The sequence below is a fragment of the Anser brachyrhynchus genome (genome assembly GCF_964034855.1).
Source record: "Anser brachyrhynchus genome assembly, chromosome: 1".
Classification (NCBI taxonomy): Eukaryota; Metazoa; Chordata; class Aves; order Anseriformes; family Anatidae; genus Anser; species Anser brachyrhynchus.
In genome coordinates this window covers 116,974,635-116,996,499 of record NC_137694.1, presented here as the reverse complement: position 1 = coordinate 116,996,499, position 21,865 = coordinate 116,974,635, and the positions used below count along the sequence as shown (strand labels likewise).

Here is a 21,865-nt window from a genome sequence, read left to right as displayed (position 1 = left end):
ATTATTCAGGTGTGGTTGCACATGTTCTAATATTTCATCTCCCAAGGTTATTTTCCAGTGAGTATGGCAAAAGGTAGGGAATTTAATTTGCTGTCTGGTTTAATTGACAAACTACATGCAATTTTGTAAGCATACTTCATAATGTATATTTTAGCATGGCTACTTTCCTACTCTGTGCCTGCCTTTGAACACACAGTGATTTATGTAATTGATAGTAATGTGTAGACCGTGCTCAAGAAAGGATTTCTTGTGGCAAAACGTAGCTGTATTATGCATTTTCATTTCTGGGGAAAGTATAGAATCAGTGTAATCTAAATGCTTCAGATGTTTAAAATTTCCAAATAAACATCACAGTAGATGTAGCCAAATAATGTGTTCAAGAATCAGTTGAACTAATAATAGAATCATAGAATCATTAAGGTTGGGAAAGACCTCCAAGATCATCTGGTCCAACCATCCCTCTACTACCAATGTCACCCACTAAACCATGTCCCTAAGGACCACGTCCAACCTTTCCTTGAACACCCCCAGGGATGGCGACACCACCACTTCCCTGGGCAACCCGTTCCAACACCTGACTGCTCTTTCTGAGAAGAAATGTCTCTTCATTTCCAACCTAAACCTCCCCTGGCACAACTTGAGGCCATTCCCTCTAGTCCTATCAGTAGTTACCTGTGAGAAGAGGCCGACCCCCCAAATCCCCACACCTTCCTTTCAGGTAGCTGAAGAGAGCAATAAGGTCTCCCCTGAGCCTCCTCTTCTCCAGACTAAACAACCCCAGTTCCCTCAGCTGCTCCTCATAGGACATGGGTTCCAGGCCCTTCACCAGCTTCATAGCCTTTCTCTGGACATGCTCCAGGGCCTCGATGTCCCTCTTGTACTGAGGGGCCTAAAGCTGGACACAGTACTTGCGGTGTGGCCTCACCAGAGCAGAGTACAGGGGGACGATCACCTCCCTGTTCCTGCTGGCTACACCATTCCTGATACAAGCCAGGATGCCATTGGCCTTCTTGGCCACCTGGGCACACTGCCAGCTCATGTTCAGGTGAGCATCAATCAGCACCCCTTAGAGCCTTTGATCCCTTTTCCAATATGGTGTTGAGATTTCTGAATCTTATTGATGCAGTTGATATTTGGCAGAATTTAGCATTTCATATAGAAATTATTCCGGGTTTAAAAGGTAGTACTTTTTAAGCTCAGTAGAAATGCATTGCAGCCATTCATAGCTCTAAATAATTAAAAATGTTCTAACTAGATGTCACTAGAAAAATTATGATGAAACTAAATTTCACATTCACCCTGAACTTTTAGCTAGTCTAAAGTAGGTGTTCAAGCAGATCCTTCCTGGAATAGTCACCCCAGGACATGGGATATGAGAAACTGCAAGTCTTGATCTTCATGGACCAAACTGAGAGCTCTACATGACCATCAGTGTTTATAGACACTGCTTCATGCCGCTGGCAAACAGCAGCCTTCCAGTAGCTTCCAGTTGATGAAAAAAATATAAATAAATTGAAAGACATTGTTTTGGTCTGATTTACAAATCAAATGGAGAAAGAGAATGATGTTTCTGGGAGAGTGAGAGGAGTGGGGAGGGAAAAAAAAAAAAAAAAACAAAAAACTAAAAGTCTTAAGTTCTGTCCAGGTCAAAATCTTAAGCAAGTTACAGCATATTGTTGAATCACTTGTCATTTTAAATAATGTATGGACCTATTTACAAAGTGTTCTTTTCATTCTATGAAAACTGGTGCAAGGATCCTAGCATACAATAAAAAAGATAAAGGTTTGCAATAACAACATAGTTGCTTCTGGCTGCCATAGAAGTCCCATTTTTATGAATTAGCTATTACATTAAGCCTGCTTATGGAACATCGCCAATAATGTCTGGAATTGTACGGATCTTATAAGGAAACATGACTCCTTCCTAAGGAACTTTTGAAAGACCTATGCTCTTCCAGCCTATTGAAGTAAAAGTGCAATGGGTGCAACTGACCAGTGATTTGACTCCTTAACTGTGCAGAAACCAGTGTTGTGTTTCCAGAATGTTTTTAGTGTATCAGTTGCCATTTACATCTTCAGTAACAGTGCTTGTTTAAAAATATTGAAGTTCTTAGAAAATCATCAGCAGAAACAACAGCTTCTAGGTCACAATAGCCCATGAGTCAAATATGAAGCCCCCATTAACTTCAGCAGCATTTAAAAGAGCTCTTGAATCACTGCAGACTGGTAGCTACTAAACAATATTGCTTTCTTAAGACCATTTGTTCTATATGAAATGAGTTAATATTTCAGTTGGCATCTAGACCAGACATAAGTGTATCAGTCACTGCCTTTATATTTGACCTTTGTTCTCAGGGATTTCTCAAAACATAAAAAGAAAAAAAAAAAAGATTAAGAAAAAGGATGAAACAGATACAAAAAAAAAAAAACACTTTTCCACTCAGAAGTCACCTCTCAGAAATATCTGTGAGATTCATTGAAAGGAGAATGTTAAGAAACTATTCCTGTTTTTACTAAATCTGTTCTGTGGGCTTCTAACATTTTTAAAGCATTTAACTTTCAGAGAAATTATTTTTTGAAAAAAAAAAAAAAAAAGGAAAGAAAAGAAAAGAAACCTTTTCCATGCATTAAAGGTTATTTTTTCTAAACTATGAAGTTAATGTTAAGCCACATAATGCTGCTAGCAGAATAAGACTTCACTTTAGATTATCTCTAATTATCAAGCAACTGACTAAACTTAAAATTGTAGAGACATTTAAAGCAAAGCAGATTTATTCAAATCACCATGATAATTTCAAGGCTTCTGCATTTTATTAAGAAACACTGTCATGCTTTTCTGTCTTCTTCCAGAAAGTATTGTACAGACATTTTCTTTCTCCCACTGTTTATCTTTTGGTTGGTTAGATCGAGCAAGAAGCAGCATGGTCTCCACAGAAAGTGCCTCCTCAACATATGAAGAGCTAGCAAGAGCATATGAGCATGCAAAAATGGAAGAGCAGCTGAGACATGCCAAGTTCACCATTACAGAATGCTTCATATCAGACACGTCGTCAGAGCAGCTCACGGCAGGGACTAATGACTACACAGACAGTCTGACCTCAAGCACGCCGTCAGAGTCGGGGATTTGCAGGTTTACTGCGTCCCCCCCCAAACCTCAGGATGGAGGGCGAGTGATGAACATGGCAGTTCCAAAGGCACATCGGCCAGGTGAGACATTAGAGGTAACATTTTGGTCCTTGGGGGTAAGCATTTCACCCCGTGCCTAGACTGGTTAACAGGACAGGTTATATCACAAGGAAGAAAGAAGGTGCGCAATATATCATGTAATTACTTACAGAGATAATTGCTTTTTATCCCAGATAATATAAAATTTAAGTGAGTATATTCTCCAGTATACAGATAAAGAAGGAATCTGGAAATTTAGGAACAGAAAGGCACAATCTAGGCCAATAAATCCATTCCTCTACAGCTGCAGCCATCAGGCAATAAACCCTTCTGGGCTAAAAAAGACCATATGGGGGTTCATATGCCCATCTCCAACTCCAACCACCCACTAATAAAACATGTCTTACAGCAATAATTTCTGCATGAGGGCAAAATTTGCTATCAGAACACTTCATGAAGACAGATTGTAGAAGATGTACTATCCCTTCTGCCTTGTAGCTTGGAGAAAATGTAATATCCTTTTGGTGATGTTGTTCAGCTGTTATACTCTCTCTTTGACATCTCCAAATATCAAGTCAGGATTATCTAAAGGAGGGAAAATAAAAGCAAAGAAAATGAAGACAATGCAATAGCTCAGGGGATATGGTATTTTATACCTTCAGACAAATTTAAACCCTACTCCAACTTCAAACTGACTGAAGGTATCTTAGGGACATCCATCTACTGGTCTCAATCAAATTTCTAGTTCAAGAAGAATACTATTTTTAGTGATACCCTAATTTACAATAGCATAGGTAGATTATTTGTGATATTCTGATATCAAGTATATTGCAAAATCTTTGTCAATCTTTCTTAGAGAATACATGACGTGACATTGTGGAGAAAGATTCAAATGGGAAAAAGATGAAATAATATTTGTGTGCTTACTGAAAACATGGTTTATTGTATCGTATTGTATTTTCTCTTATTTTATTTTTATTTTGTATATACATTTGCGACTGTGGATGGAGATACTTATACACAAAGAAAGTAATCAGTAGACTTTTGCTTAGTATACACTATAAAATGAAGCAGTTGTTCTGGGGACAGAGGAATGAAGATAGCCAATGGTATTAGGAAGGTCATTCAAAAGTAGGACCTGACATTGGAAGGAAAAAAAAAAAAGGCATAAAAGATTTCAGAAGAGAAGGCTAAAAGTAGAACATGGGAAGAACAAAACCAAGCAGAAGATAGGAAGTTATAATAGACAAGGCAGGAAATTACTGTATCATACAAATAGATAAGAGGGAAAATAAGTAGGAAATAATATAGTGAGAGAAATGACTGATTTCTCTGTAGTCACAGAGTAGAACCACATACCCAGAAGCTGTAAAAATAGATAAAGATAGAAATAACTTTCACTCCTAGCTAAAAAAAAAAAAAAAAAAAAAGATAAATATTTGTACTTGTTCTGCTGAAGGGAAGCATCTGCATTCACAGCTAGGTCAAAATTGCAGTCCTCTCTTTCCAGTCAGTCAAAAAACATTTTCATAATTTCTTTAACAAATAGTTTACTCTCTTCCTTTCATGTTCCATATACATTATTTATGTATATTTAGTATTTGGAAATATTCTAATTATTCACATAAAGATGATTTTCTTAGGGGCATACTGCACTAAAATTTAGTACCCAGGCTTAAGTTAAAAGCTTCTGGTGTTGGAATATCATCAAAGATCCTCTAGCGATCTACACACTTCTAGTCATCTTTACTCTGTCTGTTAAATGGTTTGACTTTTAATTTGTACCTGCTATTCATGACTGGCATTAAGCTTTACCTTGCAGTAAGAAAATGAAATATTCTGTGAACTGAATAATTAGTTTCAATATCTTGACAATAAATGTAATGTTCCAGTGGAACACCTTAAATATTGGCCCATAATTGTTGAATGATAAATTATTAAAGGATACTTTATGAGGGGCTTTGAACAAAACATATTGGCAAAGAGAATTGTCAGTAGTAGCAGACAGACCAATATGTTTAGTGTTCAAAATCAGTCAGGAAGGACTTACAGGGCATCTTTATTCTTTCACCCACCACTTCAGAAATTCTGCAGAAGTTCTTCATAATTCAAACATAACTGATCAAAGTAACCTGTACATTCGGGAACAGGGACAAGAAATAAAAAAAAAAAAAAAAAAAAGAGAGAGAGACATAAAACAGATAAAGCAGATAACATCTGAAATTAAACACTGACTATGCTCCTTTAGCCCATCTTTATTTTTCCTTGAAGTCAGTTTTTTATTTCAAGATATCTTTTACCTATTTTGATGGTGCTTGCTTTTCTTCTTACCCAACTCTCTCTCTTTCTTGAACAATGTCACTTTAAATAAATTATGCCTTCCCTTTCCTAATTTCTTACCTCACTTTTAAAACTTCTTGTAATGCTACCTGCAGCAACTTTCATGGTTGCAATAAAGGTTTAGAGTTCTGCAATAAAGAGTTTTTGTTTTGCAAAATAATCTCCAACTATTCTGTCTCAGAAAGACAGTAATAAAAAATTAGTTTGGTAAACAGGTCATTTTAAAACTAGCCAATAGTAAAGATACAACTTTACTCAAGAAAGGTAATGATGGAGTTGATTTCTAAAGACTTTTTCAGCTGTAACAGCACCTGTTTCTTACCTTGTTGCTACCATAAGTGTTTGGGGTGAGCAAGCAAAAAGTTACAATTTGAGGTTTGGTTTCAGAAGACCTTCCTGTGAGGTTCTGAAGGCATCCTAGCTCATGTCACTGTTTCCTTTCTTGCTTTTGCTCAACATTTCACAGGACAGTTCTGTGCCTATTTGGTCAAGCCTGATCATCCAACAATCTGCTTTATCCAGCAGTATTAGAAACCTCAGGTCACTCCATGTTGAGATTAATTATAAGGAGAAGGGAGCTTGAATGTTCTTTGTTTGCAGGGGGGGAAAAAGGGGGTGGGTGGGGGTGGTGATGGTCATCAAGATTCAATGGCTTATATTCCAGGGGTTGACATCAGCCTGGTTTGATGTTCCCAACTTCCCCACCATTTTCATTCAGAAATTGAATCAAAACTTTTGTGTCTTCGTTCGCTCCATCACCTTGAATTAAATTTGATGGCTCATCAAATGTCCAGGAAAGCTTAGTAATTGATCATTTCCAGCACTATAACTATGAATTACAACTGTCTTTTCCGAACTTCTTCACAGTATGCACTACTCTGTTTCTGCAATTAGTAATGTGTAATAGTTGGCTGCCTCATATTCTAGCTCAATGCAAGTCTTACAGACCTTTTCCCTTCTAGTTAGTTGATACCGCAGATATGCACTCAGGTTAGCAGTCAGAACTGCTTCTGACTTCTCCTGGATTTCTGCTCCTTTTTCTTGATGTTTGGTTTATGGAAACAAGAATCAGTTTCATGAAGTCAGCTCAGACATTAGAGGCAAAAAAAGCATGGATTATGCCATGAAAAAATAATACTATACTTATAAAGAAAAACAGAGTAATCATGCCTAATGACGCAGTAACTAGCAAATATGGCAATGAAGCAATTTTGTCATACTAAATCTGAGATATGCACCATGACTTCAGAATGATCTAAATATTTGGCATGGTTATTCTTTTATAACTCAGACTGCCAAGCCTATTGTGCTGTAGTACATGTCCCTACATATCAGCTGAAGTTAATGCATCACAAAATCACAAAATGGTTCTGGCTGGAAGAGAGCTCTGAAGGTCACCTGGTCCAATCCCATGCTTAAACAGGGCCACCTAGAGCCACTTGCTCAGGACCATGCCCAAACAGCTTTTGAAGATCTGCAATGAAGGAGACTCCACAGCCTCTCTGGACAACCTGTGCCAGTGTTCTATCACCTGCACAGTAAGGACATGTTTTCTAGTGTTCAGTCAGTGCCTCCTGTGTTCCACTTTTTGCCCATTGCCTCTTGTCCTGGCACTGGACACCACTGAAAAGAGCCTGTCTCTGTCTTCATTGCACCCTCCCTTGAGGTGTTTTTATACATAGGAAATTCCTCCCTGATCATTCTCTTGTCTACACTAAACAGTCCCATCTGTCTCAACTTTTCCTCATAGGAGAGATGCCACTGTCCCTCATCCATCTTCAGTGGTCCTTAGCTGGACTCCGTCCAGAATGTCCATGTCTGTCTTGTAGCAGGGAGCCCAGAACTCCAGCAGTGCTGCAAAGGAAGGATCATTTCCCTTGACCTTCTGGCTGCACTCCTCCTGCATTCCAGGATACTGTTGGCCTTCTTGCTGTAACGGTACATTTCTGCTTCATCTCCAATTTGGTGTCCACTGGGAACCCCAGGGCATTTTCTGCAAACCTATTTTTGTTTTTAGCTAAGTGGCTCCTAACATGTTCTAGCACATAGGGTTGTTCCGCCCCAGGCAAAGGACTTTGCACTTTCCTGTGTTATACTTCTTGAAATTCATCCCATTTCTCCAGCCTGTCTGGGTCCCTCAAGATGGCAACACTAGCCTCTCGTTTATCATCCACTCCTCGCAATTTTGTGTCATCTGCAAATTTGTGGGTGTACCCCATTAAGGCTCATCTGTTCATGTATGTCCAGTTTGTTTAAGCATTTCCTGACCCGATCCTCTTCCACCAAGAGTGCATATTCTTTACTTCAGCATTTCCCCCTGATCTCTGGGGCCTGGGATTCCTGAAGATGGATTTTGCTAAAAACCGAGAAAGGAAGGCATTCAGTACCTCAGCCTTTTCCCTGTCCTTTTTCACAAGATCTCTGGCTCCATGCAGTAGTGGGCTCACATTTTCCCTGGTCTTCCTTTTATCACCTATGTACTTATAGAAACCCTTCTTGATGCTTTTGAAATCCCTAACCAGACTCAGCTCTAAATGGGCTTTCACTTTCCTAACCTCATTTCTGGATGCTTGGACAGTACCTCTGCATTTCCCCCAAGTTACCTGTCTCTGTTTCCACCCTCTGTATACTCATTTTTTTCTTCTGAGTTTTGGCAGGAGCTCTCGTTCATCCATGCAGGCCTCCCAGCATTTTTGCCTGACTTCCTGCTCTTTGAGAAACCTCTCTTGAGCTTGGAGGAAGTGATCCTTGAATATCATTCGACTTTCTTAGATATGATAGAGGTTACTTCTATCTGTATGTAGAAGCAGCTGAAGATGTTTTCTGCATCATTGTCTTGAGACCAGACCAAAACTTTCAAGTATATAGAGACAGCGTTATTAATTTTTCTCCAGTCTAAACAAACAAATAAATAATTGGGAGTTACACTTGTCTTAAACTTCTGAAAAGTTATAACTACCAGAAATGGAGCATGAAAGTGAAATTTTTATGAATTCTCACATTCAGTGTTTTGAAAGCATGTCTTAGGCATCCTTTCTTTCTGATCTTTACAACTTCATAGACAGATCTTTGAAAAGAGATGAGATTATTTGTAGGTTTTTCTTCAGCATCAACAATAACATTGTTATTTTTCCTTTATAATAACTGTGAATCTCACATGTTAAACCACCAATCAAACTAGCCTTGCTGTCTAACAACAGCTTTGGCATAGTTTCTAAAAACTGAAAAGATAGATGCAGATTTTCACACAAGTTTTTCTGGGCTTCCCAGAGCTGGCAGACCTGATCTGCCCAGGTCATGGGGCTGACACACTGGAGATGGTGACATTGCTCAGTAAGCCATTAGAGTGGTAATGTGTCCCAGGAGGCACATTATAAGAGAAAATTGGAGCAGTAGAGATAGCACAGCAGTACTTTAAACACAAGGGATAAATCAGACCCTTTAGAAAAGTGTTTTTTGAAATCCTAACATATGTTCACTGTTAATACTCTTCATGATATAAAAATGGTATCAACATAGTTTACGTTGCATTGTTCACCACAGTTGTCACTAGAATTATCATTAGCAAGATCAGGTTCTCAAGGAATTTGCACACTGGGCAATTATCTCAACAATATACTAGGGCCTTTCAGATCAAGACTGAGGCACACTGTCATATTAATATTGAGAGGTTTCAACAATTGCTACCCCAAGTTTACCTGAGAGGTTGACAAATGAGTCAGTCCTTCATGCTCCAAAGCTGTCATTCAAATATTTCATTCAGAAACTAGGTTGGACAGAAATTAGAAAGAAATATACACTTTTCCTACCTCCCACTGTGCCGTCAAAAAGTCTGTAATGTAAAAAGGTGGAAGATAATTGCAGAGGTTGAAAAAGATTTCCAATATTGTTTTTCTTTTCAGTTTCAAAAATATTAACCACAAATTGAGTTACCAGAACAGTTATTTTTAACTGCAGTAAACATTGCAGTAGCAGAGTTTATTAAAAATAGATTTCTGTTATTATAATTTTAAATCTTGGTAATAGTTTCAGCGAAGAAGCCTTTTTTTTTTTTTTTTCCTTCCTTCTCTACTAAATTATTGGGCTTATTAACTGGGCGATCTTTTGATATTTCCATGCTTTCGAAGTGCTATCTATATCCTTTTTTTTGTGGACAGATCATTTGCTTGCATCCTCCGGCAATGGAATTCATACTTAGAAGAAATAATAGATGACCAGTGCTTGAATAGGAAATATCTAGAAAATTTCATCAGGTCTCTTGCAATTTGCAGAAGGCTTCCTTTAGCAGTGCTGCTGCAAAACTCAGACCCGCAGATTTTTATATTTTTTTTTTCTGATGTTAATTGTCACTGAAAATACTCTGATTTTATGATATTATCCTTAAGGATTAGCCTGACTTGATGAACCAGACAGAAATTTTTCTACATAACGTTGTTAAAAAAAAAAAAAAAAAAAAAGGAACAATCTCATTTTGGCAATCCCTCTTCCCTTCCTCTTTGGATATCCTATTAATTGATAAACTCTGAATGACTAACAGCATCTCAGATACACTTTTAGAGAACAGATATCTTTCACTGGGTGTATCAGACTAAGATATTTTTGAATCTATTTAAAGGACCCCAAGGTTTTATATCCCAGAACCTTCTCTACAGGCTTTCAGCTGCTGAAAGGAATCAGTTTATAAAGAAACCTGCATGTGGGTGGAGGAAAAAACGCAGGTGCAGACAGACAAACTCTGAAAAAAAAGATTTTCCTGAAACTGATTCCACAGCCATGAAGATGGCAAGAAAACCACATCGCTCGATAGGAAAGCTAAGTGCTTTCCTGGGTCCCTACAAAGCAGAAGCACCGGTTTGCTAAGCTGATACTCGAAGGGAAGCATTTTCTTCTTGCCGCCGTTGGGTTGTTGGCTAATGCCTGAGGATAGAGCTCCATCCTCTGTCTGCCAGCGCTCCTGCTCAGCCTCTCCTTCCCAGAGGAGATCTGGCAGGCAGCCACTGCCTTCTTGCAGCAGCCAGAGGACAGGCCTGCTCCCAGACAAGTTCTCAGTAAGCAAGTGTGGGCATCAGCACCTTCAGTGATGTCTACAGGTGAAACTATTGAGCAGTGCAGGCCAGCTGTTACCCAGAGAGACCCAATTCTTGAAGGGGTACCACCGTGTGAGCTCTCCCCTTATGCAGCCACTGGGAAGGGAGAGGTGGACACTTTGGTCTGGGTTTCTTCAGCTGGGCATCTAAGTCAGGTAGAGTGAGTTTCACCCTAAGGCTCCTGCATGTTTTCTAGAAAAGACACAAATACTGAAATCCTTTCAGTGTTTAAGATACCTCAGTTAGCATTGTTGACCCAATTTACAAATTTCTAGCTGCTTTAACTCATTCTGCCGACTTGAATGGCAAAACCTTAGCTTACAGACAATTCTTAAGCTACAGAATGAAAACACTTTACTAAATAATTGTTTACAAGTGGCCGTTGAAATAGAGGCTGGACCTCACCTGCAGTGCATAAATGTAGTTATAAACAACCAAGAGGAAGGTAAAATTTATGTTCAGGATGCAAATCTTCTTTTCCAGTATTCAGTCACTACAGCTAAAAATAAGCTGCTTAGCACAATAAGGAAAATATGAAGTACACGTTAATAGAAAGCACTGTATATTTCCAATGTCAGCCCTGTAACCTGAGATAAAAAGATGTGAACTCTTTTCCACTGATCAATGAATTGAAGGGTGAAGGAGTTATTTTGCTCTTCCACTCCATGAAGACAAGTGCAACGTAGTGATGGAATCTATTTAGAGACATGCTTTCTATGGAGAAGTTGCTGTCAGCACTCTATAAGCTGCAGCAGTAACTGAATCCGATACAAATTCTGCCACGGGAGATTCACTAATAGCTGGGGCCCTTGACTTAAGGCCTCCAGTTTACTTTTTGCCTCCTTTTCCCATGTATGTTATGTTATTCTGCATTGACTGAAAATGGAGTTGTACAGTTCAGCAGTTCATAGATCCAAAACTGAATTTCTTGAAGATATGGGGGGATCTATATTTGACATTTTTTGTTCAGGAATCCTGCAGCAAAGTAGGAAATGATAACATGTGGGTTGTTTTCTTTTTTAGTTCCATACTTGCACTGTCTGGTTTCAAATGCAATGGAATATATATAGAGAGAGAGATAAATGCATATGCATATACCATATATAGTGTATATATAGAATGAAGAAATCATCAACATGGCTCCACAACCGGAGACCAATGTCCAGCTCTGAGAAAACTACATAAGGAGACAAATCAAAACAGGCAGGTGGCAAAACAATAAGATAGGCAGAACTGTTGTTAAGTGGGGAAAATAAAATTCCGTGCCTATGTTTCTAACTGTAGCAAATACTTTTAACATGCATGTTAACTTGTATGTATAATTACTTACACATACGTGATATATGCTGAAATTACACCCCTAGGTGAGCATTTCTAATGTTATCATATTAGATTCTCTTGTACCTGGAACACTTTCTTTTTATTTCCTCTTATGCTGTTGGAAAACTAGGAATATGTCACAAAAAAAAGACTGTGCTATTTGTTTCTTATCATAGAAATGGCACTTTAGTGATGAGAGTAAATTGCCTTTATCCTCTCTCAGCTTTTATTTCTGCAGAAGCTATCAGGAGCTTTTTCTCCTTCTGCTGTGTAAAGCTGAATGTTCTGCAGAGATGAAACCCATTTAATTCTGCATTTAATTTGACATGAACACATACTTGCAATCATTGCCTTGCTTCTGGTGGACTTGTAGAGGAAGGTTCACACTGCAAGTTTTTTAACCTTGGCAGCACAATAAAACGGAACATAAACAGGATCAGATCAGAAGCTAAAACACTATGAGATCAAAAAGGGAAACTATCAGTGTGAATCATGAGTTTAAATAGGGCAGCTGTTCAGTTACAAACTCTCTGTACAATTATGATATGAAAATTCCATTTTAGGTAGCAAACAAAAAGTCTGAAAGCTAAACTCAATTCACTGACAACAAAAGTAATTTGAATTATTTTTACAACTGTCGTCTATGAATCAGTGATATCGGTGTTAGGAAGATTTTTATTTATTTATTTGTTAAAGGAGATAAACAACTGGTACCTCTTCCTCAGGAACTTTACCGGGAGTGTCTGACAACACAATTATATTTTCTTGCTGACATTTAATTTATTTATTGTTTTGATTTGAAGATTAACCACGCCTATGGAAAAAATCTCACTTTAAAAAAGAAAATAGATTTGGCCTGCTCACAGCATTTTAATTTTGAAAATGTCAAAGCATTTCATCTTTATATTGTTGAGGCAGTGTGTATGATTTCTGTGAGGCCTCTCAGTCCGCCCAAGGTAACCAGAAGCAATTGCTCTGATACAGACAAGAGCTGTTCCAGCCTTGCTTTAAGGTCCTTGTGGTTATTTACAGGTGTTTTTGCTTTTAATTACTTCACCCAGTGGGCTCTCCTAGTTTCTCCTGTGCCACAAGATATTACTGTAGTTTTAGATTTAGAAGAGATCTAATAGACTATTGAAAGTAATTTGAGAACTGGTGTAACTAGAGAAAAGAAAAAATAACAATACGTTCCTAATTTGGCTGTAGTGATAGTCTTTGCTATCCACGTAAAAGCTCCTTTTACGCTTATTTTTAAAGCATAGCTGTATGTATACATAGGCATATTTCAGTATTGTTTACCTTTTCATGCCAGCATCCTTAATTTAAATGTGAAAGGTGGAGCTCTTGCCCCAGTGGATTAATTAAAAAATATGCAATGCTGCACTTTGTCAGCAGCACTCAGATGATTCAAACTGATGGACCTGAGGAGGCCAAGCTACAGCAATCCATCCGTGAAGACATCTTCATCAGAGCAGCAGGGCAGGGCTGATATTGGTTTCCTTGTTGCAGCCTGACCTCCCCACAACTATTACTGGAGCCTTATGCCTCCCATCACAGGTGAGGTCAGGTTTAGCCGTAAAGTCATGGGCATGGTGCAAAGCCTGTTGAGGTCAACAGAGTGGCTCCCACTGACTTCAGTGAACCATAAGTATGGTTCGAATTTCTCACCTCTCTAGCCTGGGTTCCCAAGATATCCCAGGAATAAACCTGTGATGGAAGCCCCTTTCCATGGAGCCACAATCAATTTAACCCTAGATGAAGTGATGCATAATTAAACAGTTTCTGGTCACTGCAGAAGGATCAGCAAACTCATCTTGAAACTCCAGTGTTTCTAACTACAGGCACCTGAGCGAGGGCTGCAGCACCACTCCCCTAGCTTAACCAGCAGACAGGAGAGGGCTGTCTCAGAGCATCCTTAAAAAATGCATGAAGCAGCTTGCGTGACAAGACAAAGATGGGAACAGAGAGCTCCCATACTTTGCTTTTCTATCACCATTTCATTATTTATTGACAATTTTTTCTAACTTTCTGTTTTAGAGAGTATATTGATTTACATGGTGAGGTCCATTTTACAAGTTTTTTTTTTAACTTAGACATTGCATTAAATCGAAGCAGAAAGGCTCCAGTTCTGCAGGTGCACTTGCCCTGTGAGACTGAACATCCACAAGGTATCTCCATAGGTCATCTGGCCCCTGGAGTTAATCACTTCTTACGTCCTTACATCCCCAGCTCAGCAGTCGGGAGTCCTCTAAAAATAAGGCAGTTTGCCTTAAACAGTAAAGTTACTTCTGAAAGGTACTGAGCATCCTGACAGATTTTTACAAGTGCAGCCGCATACGTGAGACCAAAGTTCTGCTTGTACGAGCACAAAGCAAAATGTAGTGCTTCGGTTCCTGTTTCATTAGGCATTTCAAGACTAGGTAACAATCTCATAGTCAGGTCTCCTGGCATCCAGTTGGACAGATGAACAGTATGTTATGCTGATATATTACAGATGTGTGAGCTCAGTTAAACTGTAACAGCCATGCTTTTGCTTTAAGACACATTGATTAAGGACTTTTTCTTGGAATTAGAAGGCTTAAATCTAAATAAAATGAATCATCTTATTAAAAAAAAAAAGATCCACATTAGGTTGAATTATCATTTTCAGTCACTTAAACCTAATCTCCAGTAAGTATAAATCAATTTATAGTCTTGCTGAAATCAATACAGCTACTCTGAATTATAATGGCAGAAAATTTGGCTCCTGAATTACAGTTTTACTGATATTCTGGTGTTTCACATGAGGTAAGTGCAATGACTGTAGTCAACAGCAACAGTTGATTTTATTTTTGTGTGTGAAACTTAACTGGTATTGTTAATGCTTTTATGACAATGCCAGTTTTAGCAGATTGCAATGTGCAGCATTTAATTAAGGTCTTCAAATGAGTGTGCAGTCTTCACGGAGAAAGAAAAGGGAAACTTGCCAGATATAAATGACAGACTCAGAAGTGTGTTAAGGGATTCCAACTTCTCAGTCTAGAAATGGGAAGATCAGCATGTTTTCCTAAAGTATTGTGGCTGTTTCCTAAATGTGATCACAAACCTGAACAGGGTAAAGACATGATTTTATTTCATCTGCCAGATAACGTCACCTCCATTTCCAGTACAGATCAATACTGGCTTCAGAGAGGGGAGCTGTGTTGCTTAAAGCATCCCTCTGAACTTTTTGATTGTTCAGTTGTTTCATTTTGCTGCAACATTTCTGAGAAAATAATAATTATTAAATAAAGAGCATTTGGAAAGTGGCTCCACACTGAACAGACATTGAAGGAGGGAAAAAAAAAAAATTATCCTCCAAGCTTCCAGCAAGCATCCACCTCATCCTTCGAGTGGATGCTGAGCCAAGGCAGGCACCACGAAGCTCAGCAGGTGCTGGGAGCGGACACACTGACTGGAGACGGAGGAGAGGGAGCACGAGCCTGCTCCACATGCTGACAGCAGCAGTTGTGAGAAATGTTGTTGCTGCTATCAGCCCAGCTGCAGCTCAAGCTACAGCTCTCTAAGAAAGCTCTGCCTGCTAGCTTTTAACAGTGTGCCAGGTTTTGAAGTGGCAAAGACTCCGAGCACTGCTTGTGCTCTTTTTTTTTTTTTTCAGTCAAGCCTCTCACCTTGGCCTTGCAAACTTTCCACCCTTTCTTCATTTCCAGTATTCACTTTTCCTATGGCAATCTTCTGAAAAACAGCCTGTGAGTATCAGCAACCAGCCTGTGAGTATTAGCAAAGATTTCACTGATTTATTTACTGTGCTAGAGAGCTGGAAAGCCCCGCTAAACTTTTTAATCAGCTTGAAACTGAACTTAAAGCTAGCTGTCAGCAGCTCTGTCTCCTTCGCTTCCTTTCGCATGAGAACACAATATCCCACCAGCGCTTCCCCTTCAAACACAGGGCAAGGCAGGCGATGCTGAGCACAGTGGCACTTTGCAAAGTGCCGCCCCCATAGCACTCCAAATGGCAGAAAGCCTCCAAAATCAAAATAACTGCATTAGCGAGGCACTTTACCCGTGCTGATGGGGCTGTATAGATTCAGTTCTGGCATGATCACTGATCCTGTGAGATCATGCCAGGGACATCTTCAAGAGCTTTTTGTACACAATCCCTTATTCCAGTAAGTCATGTGAGTGCCCTATTCACCCCGTCTTATTCTTACCTTTGTTAACGAAAATATCCTGTCAGAGTCACTGATCCTACATTATAAACTTTTCTGAAATAATACTGCAAGCAATGTGGAATTTCTTTCACATGGCAATCAGACCTTGAAACTCATCAGGCAGTTGAGGGGATCTGTTCTGGAGCTTTGTGAAGGAAAATTGCTTTTGCTTTAGTAGAAGTTATGATTCATCAGCAAATGCATATAGCTATCACGTGACTACTTGCTAAGAGTATCTTTTTTACAGTCTGTGATAATCTCTGTACTGAATATAGCACAGATTGTTAGATTTTCTGGAGCAGATGAAAGCAAAAACACATGCAAGCTTTCTAGCATTTGAAAGAGTGAATCGTCAGGGAGAAAAGAGTGCATCCCAGTTTGGTTTAGTTCTGCAAACAAGATAGCTTCCTTGAATAAAATCCCAGAAAAGATAGGCAGTGGTATGTTTTCCTTCATGTAGGCTGTGAAATTCATCCCACACCCTCCTGTACATGGTGCTGACTTCCAGAAGAAAAATAGATACTGGTTTTTAAAACTTTTTGTATCACCTTGGCTGCACTGAAATAAAAGTATATAATTTTTTTCTCAATGATGCATTAACTCAGAAAATACTCCATTTTTTGTAAATTGCATTGTTTCTGGTAAATACGGCAAGTGATTTTTAACATTTGTTTGCAAATATTTATTGAAGGTATCATTTTCTTAAATGTACTATACTAAGTAATTCATTAGAGAGTTGGCCACTTGAAAAAAAAAAAAAAAAAAGGAAAAAAAAAGTCCGGGGTTGCTCTGGCTTAAATTGCCACATTCGGATTTGACTGGATGCTTATTATTTTTATACAAACTCTATTTTTCTAAATACAGCAAATTTTCCTTTAAAAAAAATCATAAAATTATGTTTTTGAATGATTTTTGTACTAATTAAGCCAAAATGCATGAATTATTAAACACGCTCATTTGTAGTGCTCATGCACTTGAAAGGTTTGCTTTCATTACTAATAAGGCACACACACCACTGAGAAGAGGTAATTAGAGCATCAAAGGCAGTGAACCATCCTGAAACTTCATAATGCTTTGCCTGAAAAAAAAAATAAAAAAAATTTTGTTCAGCTGACTAGTAAGAAATCAAAAAAATATCTATACGGTTGTGTCCAGAAGAATGAGAACCAAAATCTTTCCAAGTAACTCCATATAGATAGATATGGTAAGATAGATCTCCATATAGATAGATACGGTATAACTCCATATATAGATATGGTAAGAGGCTTTTAATCTTCTTTAAAACACCTTCAGAATTGATGAAGGAATGCCAAAAGTGAAGCTTTGTGGTTATATTTCAAGGGCTATGTTTTTAAGTCAGAAACATGTTAGTCCTTATAAATCAAAGACTTTCTTTAATACTATGATACCGTTTCAATCCTAGCAAAAAGTTACATTCTCTTTTTTTTTTTTTTTTCCCCAGTAAATTTAAATGTTTGTTTTATTTTGGAAGTAGTTGGAGGGAAAGATACTTCTTGATGATTATAAGTAGGACTGGCACTTTTTACATAAATGTACATAAATATGTACATCCTAATCAAATTATTAGTGCACTGTTTAAGTGATGCCAGAGATTGTGCACTGCGTATCTAGGTCTGGAGAAGGAGTTACGTCTTCTAGTTTCTCACTACTATAGTCCTGTTGAAACTTTGCCCCCAGTCATTTAAAAAATCACAGTAAAGTGACTGCATATTTTTTACACAGATTATTGACTACGCCTTCCTGTGTAAATTTATGGAGGGGGATTTTATTTTTTTTTTTAACATAGCCCGAAGCTCTTAACTACATGTGAGAAATGTCTAGACAGCAGCTTGAAAACCAACCTTCATATCTGTAAGGTTCAACACATCCTTTTTATAGTCCGTGCATACCCATTGCTCTCAAGAGATGGGGATGTGTTAAGATACGGGAACGTCTGACTGAGGGGACAGCTAGAGGCTGCCAATGAGCTATGCTCCGGATGCTGCTCTGCACTGGCTCCTTCACAAAAAGTTGACTGCAAGGCATAAAAGTAAGGGGTAATGTGCATGAGGTGGCCTGGCCGGTCTTAGTGGAGCCATGTGCATTGTGCCATTGGACATGCCAGGTGAGAGGAGTGCAGCCTGCCTCAGAGGGTGTCAGGATGGCAGAGATCTTCAGGAAAATGCCCATCGCTGTGAGAAGCAGGGATGGAGGTGCAGCACAGAAAGCTGGTCCTCACCTGCTAGGCAAAAGGGACTGCTGTGTTTTGATGGGGGATTATATACAGGATCACAAGAGAAACCCTACTTTCTGGCCCCAACAGTTTCTAAACACTCCTTGTTTCCCCTGATAAGAGAGAAGATAATACTTTGGTATTATAGTTAGTTGTAAGATTTTCCTGCCTAACAAAACCACTGCCATCTCAGAGGCAATATCTCTCTGAGCAATCCCGTGCCTGAGGCAGCCAAACAAAGACCCTCATTGCCTTCATTTTCAAGCAGAGATGGGGACACAACCACCCTCTCCTACACTCTGGAGGTGCTTGTCTCTGCCCACCACTGTGGCTGCTGTAAGGCTCCTTATTTAGGATGCTACAAAAGATACAGCCTCAGAGTCTTCTCCCTGCAGCCTGCAGGGAGTGGTCATTGCAGCAAGCTCTACAGCTGCTCAATTTGATGCCTGTAGTGAAGCAGAGCAAGTGGGCACCTCCCTGTGCCTGCCAATTTGTGTGTCTGTGTCCTGATGTACTTCACCCCAGCAGCAGGCACGTTTCTGTCTCAGCTGAACTGGCCCCCATGCGCCTAATGTGTTTGGCGTGGAATGTGCTATAGGAAAATAAGGTAAATGAGCAAAACCAATTAACGCTACCACAATCCATTTTTCAAGCAGTAATCGGTGTGATTATGAGCACAAGCCTCCCCCTCTCTCTCAACCTTACGTGAATGTTGCCGTTGTCAGCCTAACCTTGAGATGTGCACTGTGGGGGTTAAATACCCTGCGCTGTGCATCCGTGTTGGAGGTGCAACTAGAATAAAGCATACGGTGTCAGACAGTGCCTGGGGGATTTCTATAGGAATAAACAGTGATTCTGCCCAAATGTAGCTCCTCAGCAATTCCTGGTCCATGACCTGAAATCATGGGTAGAGCAGATGCTATTAGTCTTCCAGGTAAGAATTGCAGTAAAGGACCTGTTTTATTTTAGAGCACTGGAGAGCTTTTAGCTTGGTTAGGAAAAATGAAATTTTTATAGGCTGTTTTATTACGAAGAAGTGCTTTCCTGGTCTACTGTTTATGCCACTGGCACAGGTCAGCCTTAGTTTCTCGAGCTGTAAATAGCTCATGTAGACACAGGAGTGATAGGTCCAAGAATCTTCTACTTTAAACATTCAGGATGCATCCCATCTGTGGTTAAGGCTCTGGTTTTTATATCAGCCATAAGAAGGAATCTATATACCTGCAGCAGAAGCCTGTAAAGAAGTGAAAATGCTGTTCCTGACTGTGCCTGTAACAGTGTTTTTTTTTTTCTTTTTTGTAAATATGTGAGGTTACACCATCAAATATTTTTAGAAATGCATTTCATTATGTGCTTGATTGCCCCTCATTTTCTTGAAGCAATTTTATGAATACCTAACAGGCAGGGCTAGAATAAATAAGTCAAACTGATTTCTGTAGCAGTTCTAATAGATGTGCAGATACAGGGGTGGTAATGCTAACCAGTGGCTTATTCCTGACAGCAGGTCCAAGGCATCTGTTGGAACTCAACAGCTTAGCAAAGGCAAATCATCTGGTATGAGCCATCATCAAACCCAAATAGAAATGCTCACAAATCAGGGGAAATAATAAATAAGGGGTCCTGAGAAGGCTTCTTCTTGCATGTATTACCTATTTCTCATGCTCGCACCAGAATATGTACTGACAATACAAAACAGAAAGGAAGAAGGGTGAAACAAGAGCCAGGGTGCCAGCTCCAGTGCATTTCATTGCCAAAAAAAAAATAAAAAATAAAAATAAAAATAAAAAAACAGCATATTGCTGGCCATAGGACTGTTAGTGGTAGAAAATCATTAGTGGCTTAAACACAATGATGATGGATGGCAGGAAAATGTTATGACAAAAATGCTTTTCTGTTTTATTTGGAAATATCTCTAAATCTATAGCCTTAACATCCTTGCATCCCTTTTAAATGAGTCAGGCATTTTACTTTGGGTTGGGGTCATTAATTGTGGAAGTTTCCATTCTAAACAGAAAATAAAACATAGAAATCTACCAAGACTCCACGTTGTCCAAGTTTTGAGAAATGAGAACCAAGACCTTGTGTTTAAGGAATTTGAGAAAAAACTTGCTGTTCTTTTTGGTTTACCTTCTTCATGCTATGAGTGCATGTAAAAGATATTGTGCTTCTTACTATAATCATCCCATTATGATAGCAAATATGAACAACAAACTCCTAGGGATCTGCCCACAGGAGCTCCTTGACCCATTACACTTGACTCTGCAAGGTCACAGCATAGTAAACAGATGAGAGATGATACATGAGTTGTAAATGCTGCAGCTGGGTTGATTACAGATCCTTCACTGGGGTGGCCAAATGCATCCATCTGAATCCCCCAGCCAGTGCATGGACCATACGTAAGGTGGTGTTTTTCTCTTTTGCCTCTCCAGGTGATCTCGTGCATTTGCCACCGTACCTCCGGATGGACTTTTTGTTGAACCGTGGCGTGCAGGGCGCGAGCAGAGACCTGGGTTTGGGGCAAGCCTGCTTGGAGCCACAGAAAAGCCGAACCTTGAAGCGCCCCACTGTCCTGGAGCCGATCCCCATGGAGGCATCCTCCACGAGAGACGTCCAGTCATGGCAACCTGGTGCTGTGGCAACGTTACCTCAGCGAGAAGGAGCTGAGCTAGGACAGGCAGCGAAAATGAGCAGCTCCCAAGAATCCCTGCTGGACTCCCGGGGCCACTTGAAAGGAAACAACCCCTACGCAAAATCTTACACCCTGGTATAACAAAAAGAGCATGGCTGGACAGTGGCTGTAAATATTTACACTGAAAAAAAATCCAATGAAAGCTACCTTTTTTTTATTGAATTCCAATATTTATAATTAAAGAAGAAGATTGCCAAAATATTTGACAAAAAAAAAATAATATGAGCGACAGACAGTGCAAAGACTCTCTTGCTTTTTTTCTGTCTGAGTGTGAGCTTCATCTGACTGGACATCTGAATTTTTGGGTAAAAGAGTCCAGTTTTCTGATCTTCACAAACGTTTGTGTTTTTACTGATTTTCTACGAAGTGCATGGAGACTTAACTGAAACATTTTAACTGGAAGTTCCATCAGACAAGATTAAAAAGGGAAAAAAAAATCACTTTAAAAAATCACCCTATTTGTGAATTTAACAGGAACATGGGAAAACAAAAAGTCTTTTGTCATGTTTTGCACTTTTTTTTTTTTAATTAGAAAATGGGTCCTTGATTGTTCTTTTTTTTTTGTTGTTAATTAGGATGAGTGATGTCAGTGGAGTGAGGGGACTGATTTTTTTTTTAAATATTAATTTAATGAGACACTCTTTGCATTTTGTCTATGCGAAATAAAAGGGTCTTCTGCCTTTATTTGTGACGTCTGCTTCCATTGACTTCTGCTGTACTTGGCTTTCCCTAAACATAATAACCATTTTAGTACTGTCCTCTGAACACTGTATTCTTGTACCTTGGTCAGCAAAGGCAAGTGGGGTCATGCCTTCCAAAAATCTATATAAAATAAAAATGGG

General features: G+C 39.1%; 1 protein-coding gene across 5 annotated transcripts in view; it reads left to right on the top strand.

The window, feature by feature from the left end:
- DSCAM (DS cell adhesion molecule) overlaps positions 1 to 21,707 on the top strand; it is a 473,116-nt gene extending 451,409 nt beyond the window's left edge. For all 5 annotated transcript variants that reach the window (XM_080576586.1, XM_080576585.1, XM_080576587.1 and 2 more), the window contains 2 exons: positions 2,905 to 3,207; positions 20,764 to 21,707. In XM_080576586.1, coding sequence (XP_080432712.1) covers positions 2,905 to 3,207; positions 20,764 to 21,104 — 644 coding nt within the window. In that variant the 3' untranslated portion in view covers positions 21,105 to 21,707. The remainder of the gene's footprint in view (positions 1 to 2,904; positions 3,208 to 20,763) is intronic.
- The last annotated feature ends 158 nt before the right edge of the window (positions 21,708 to 21,865 follow it).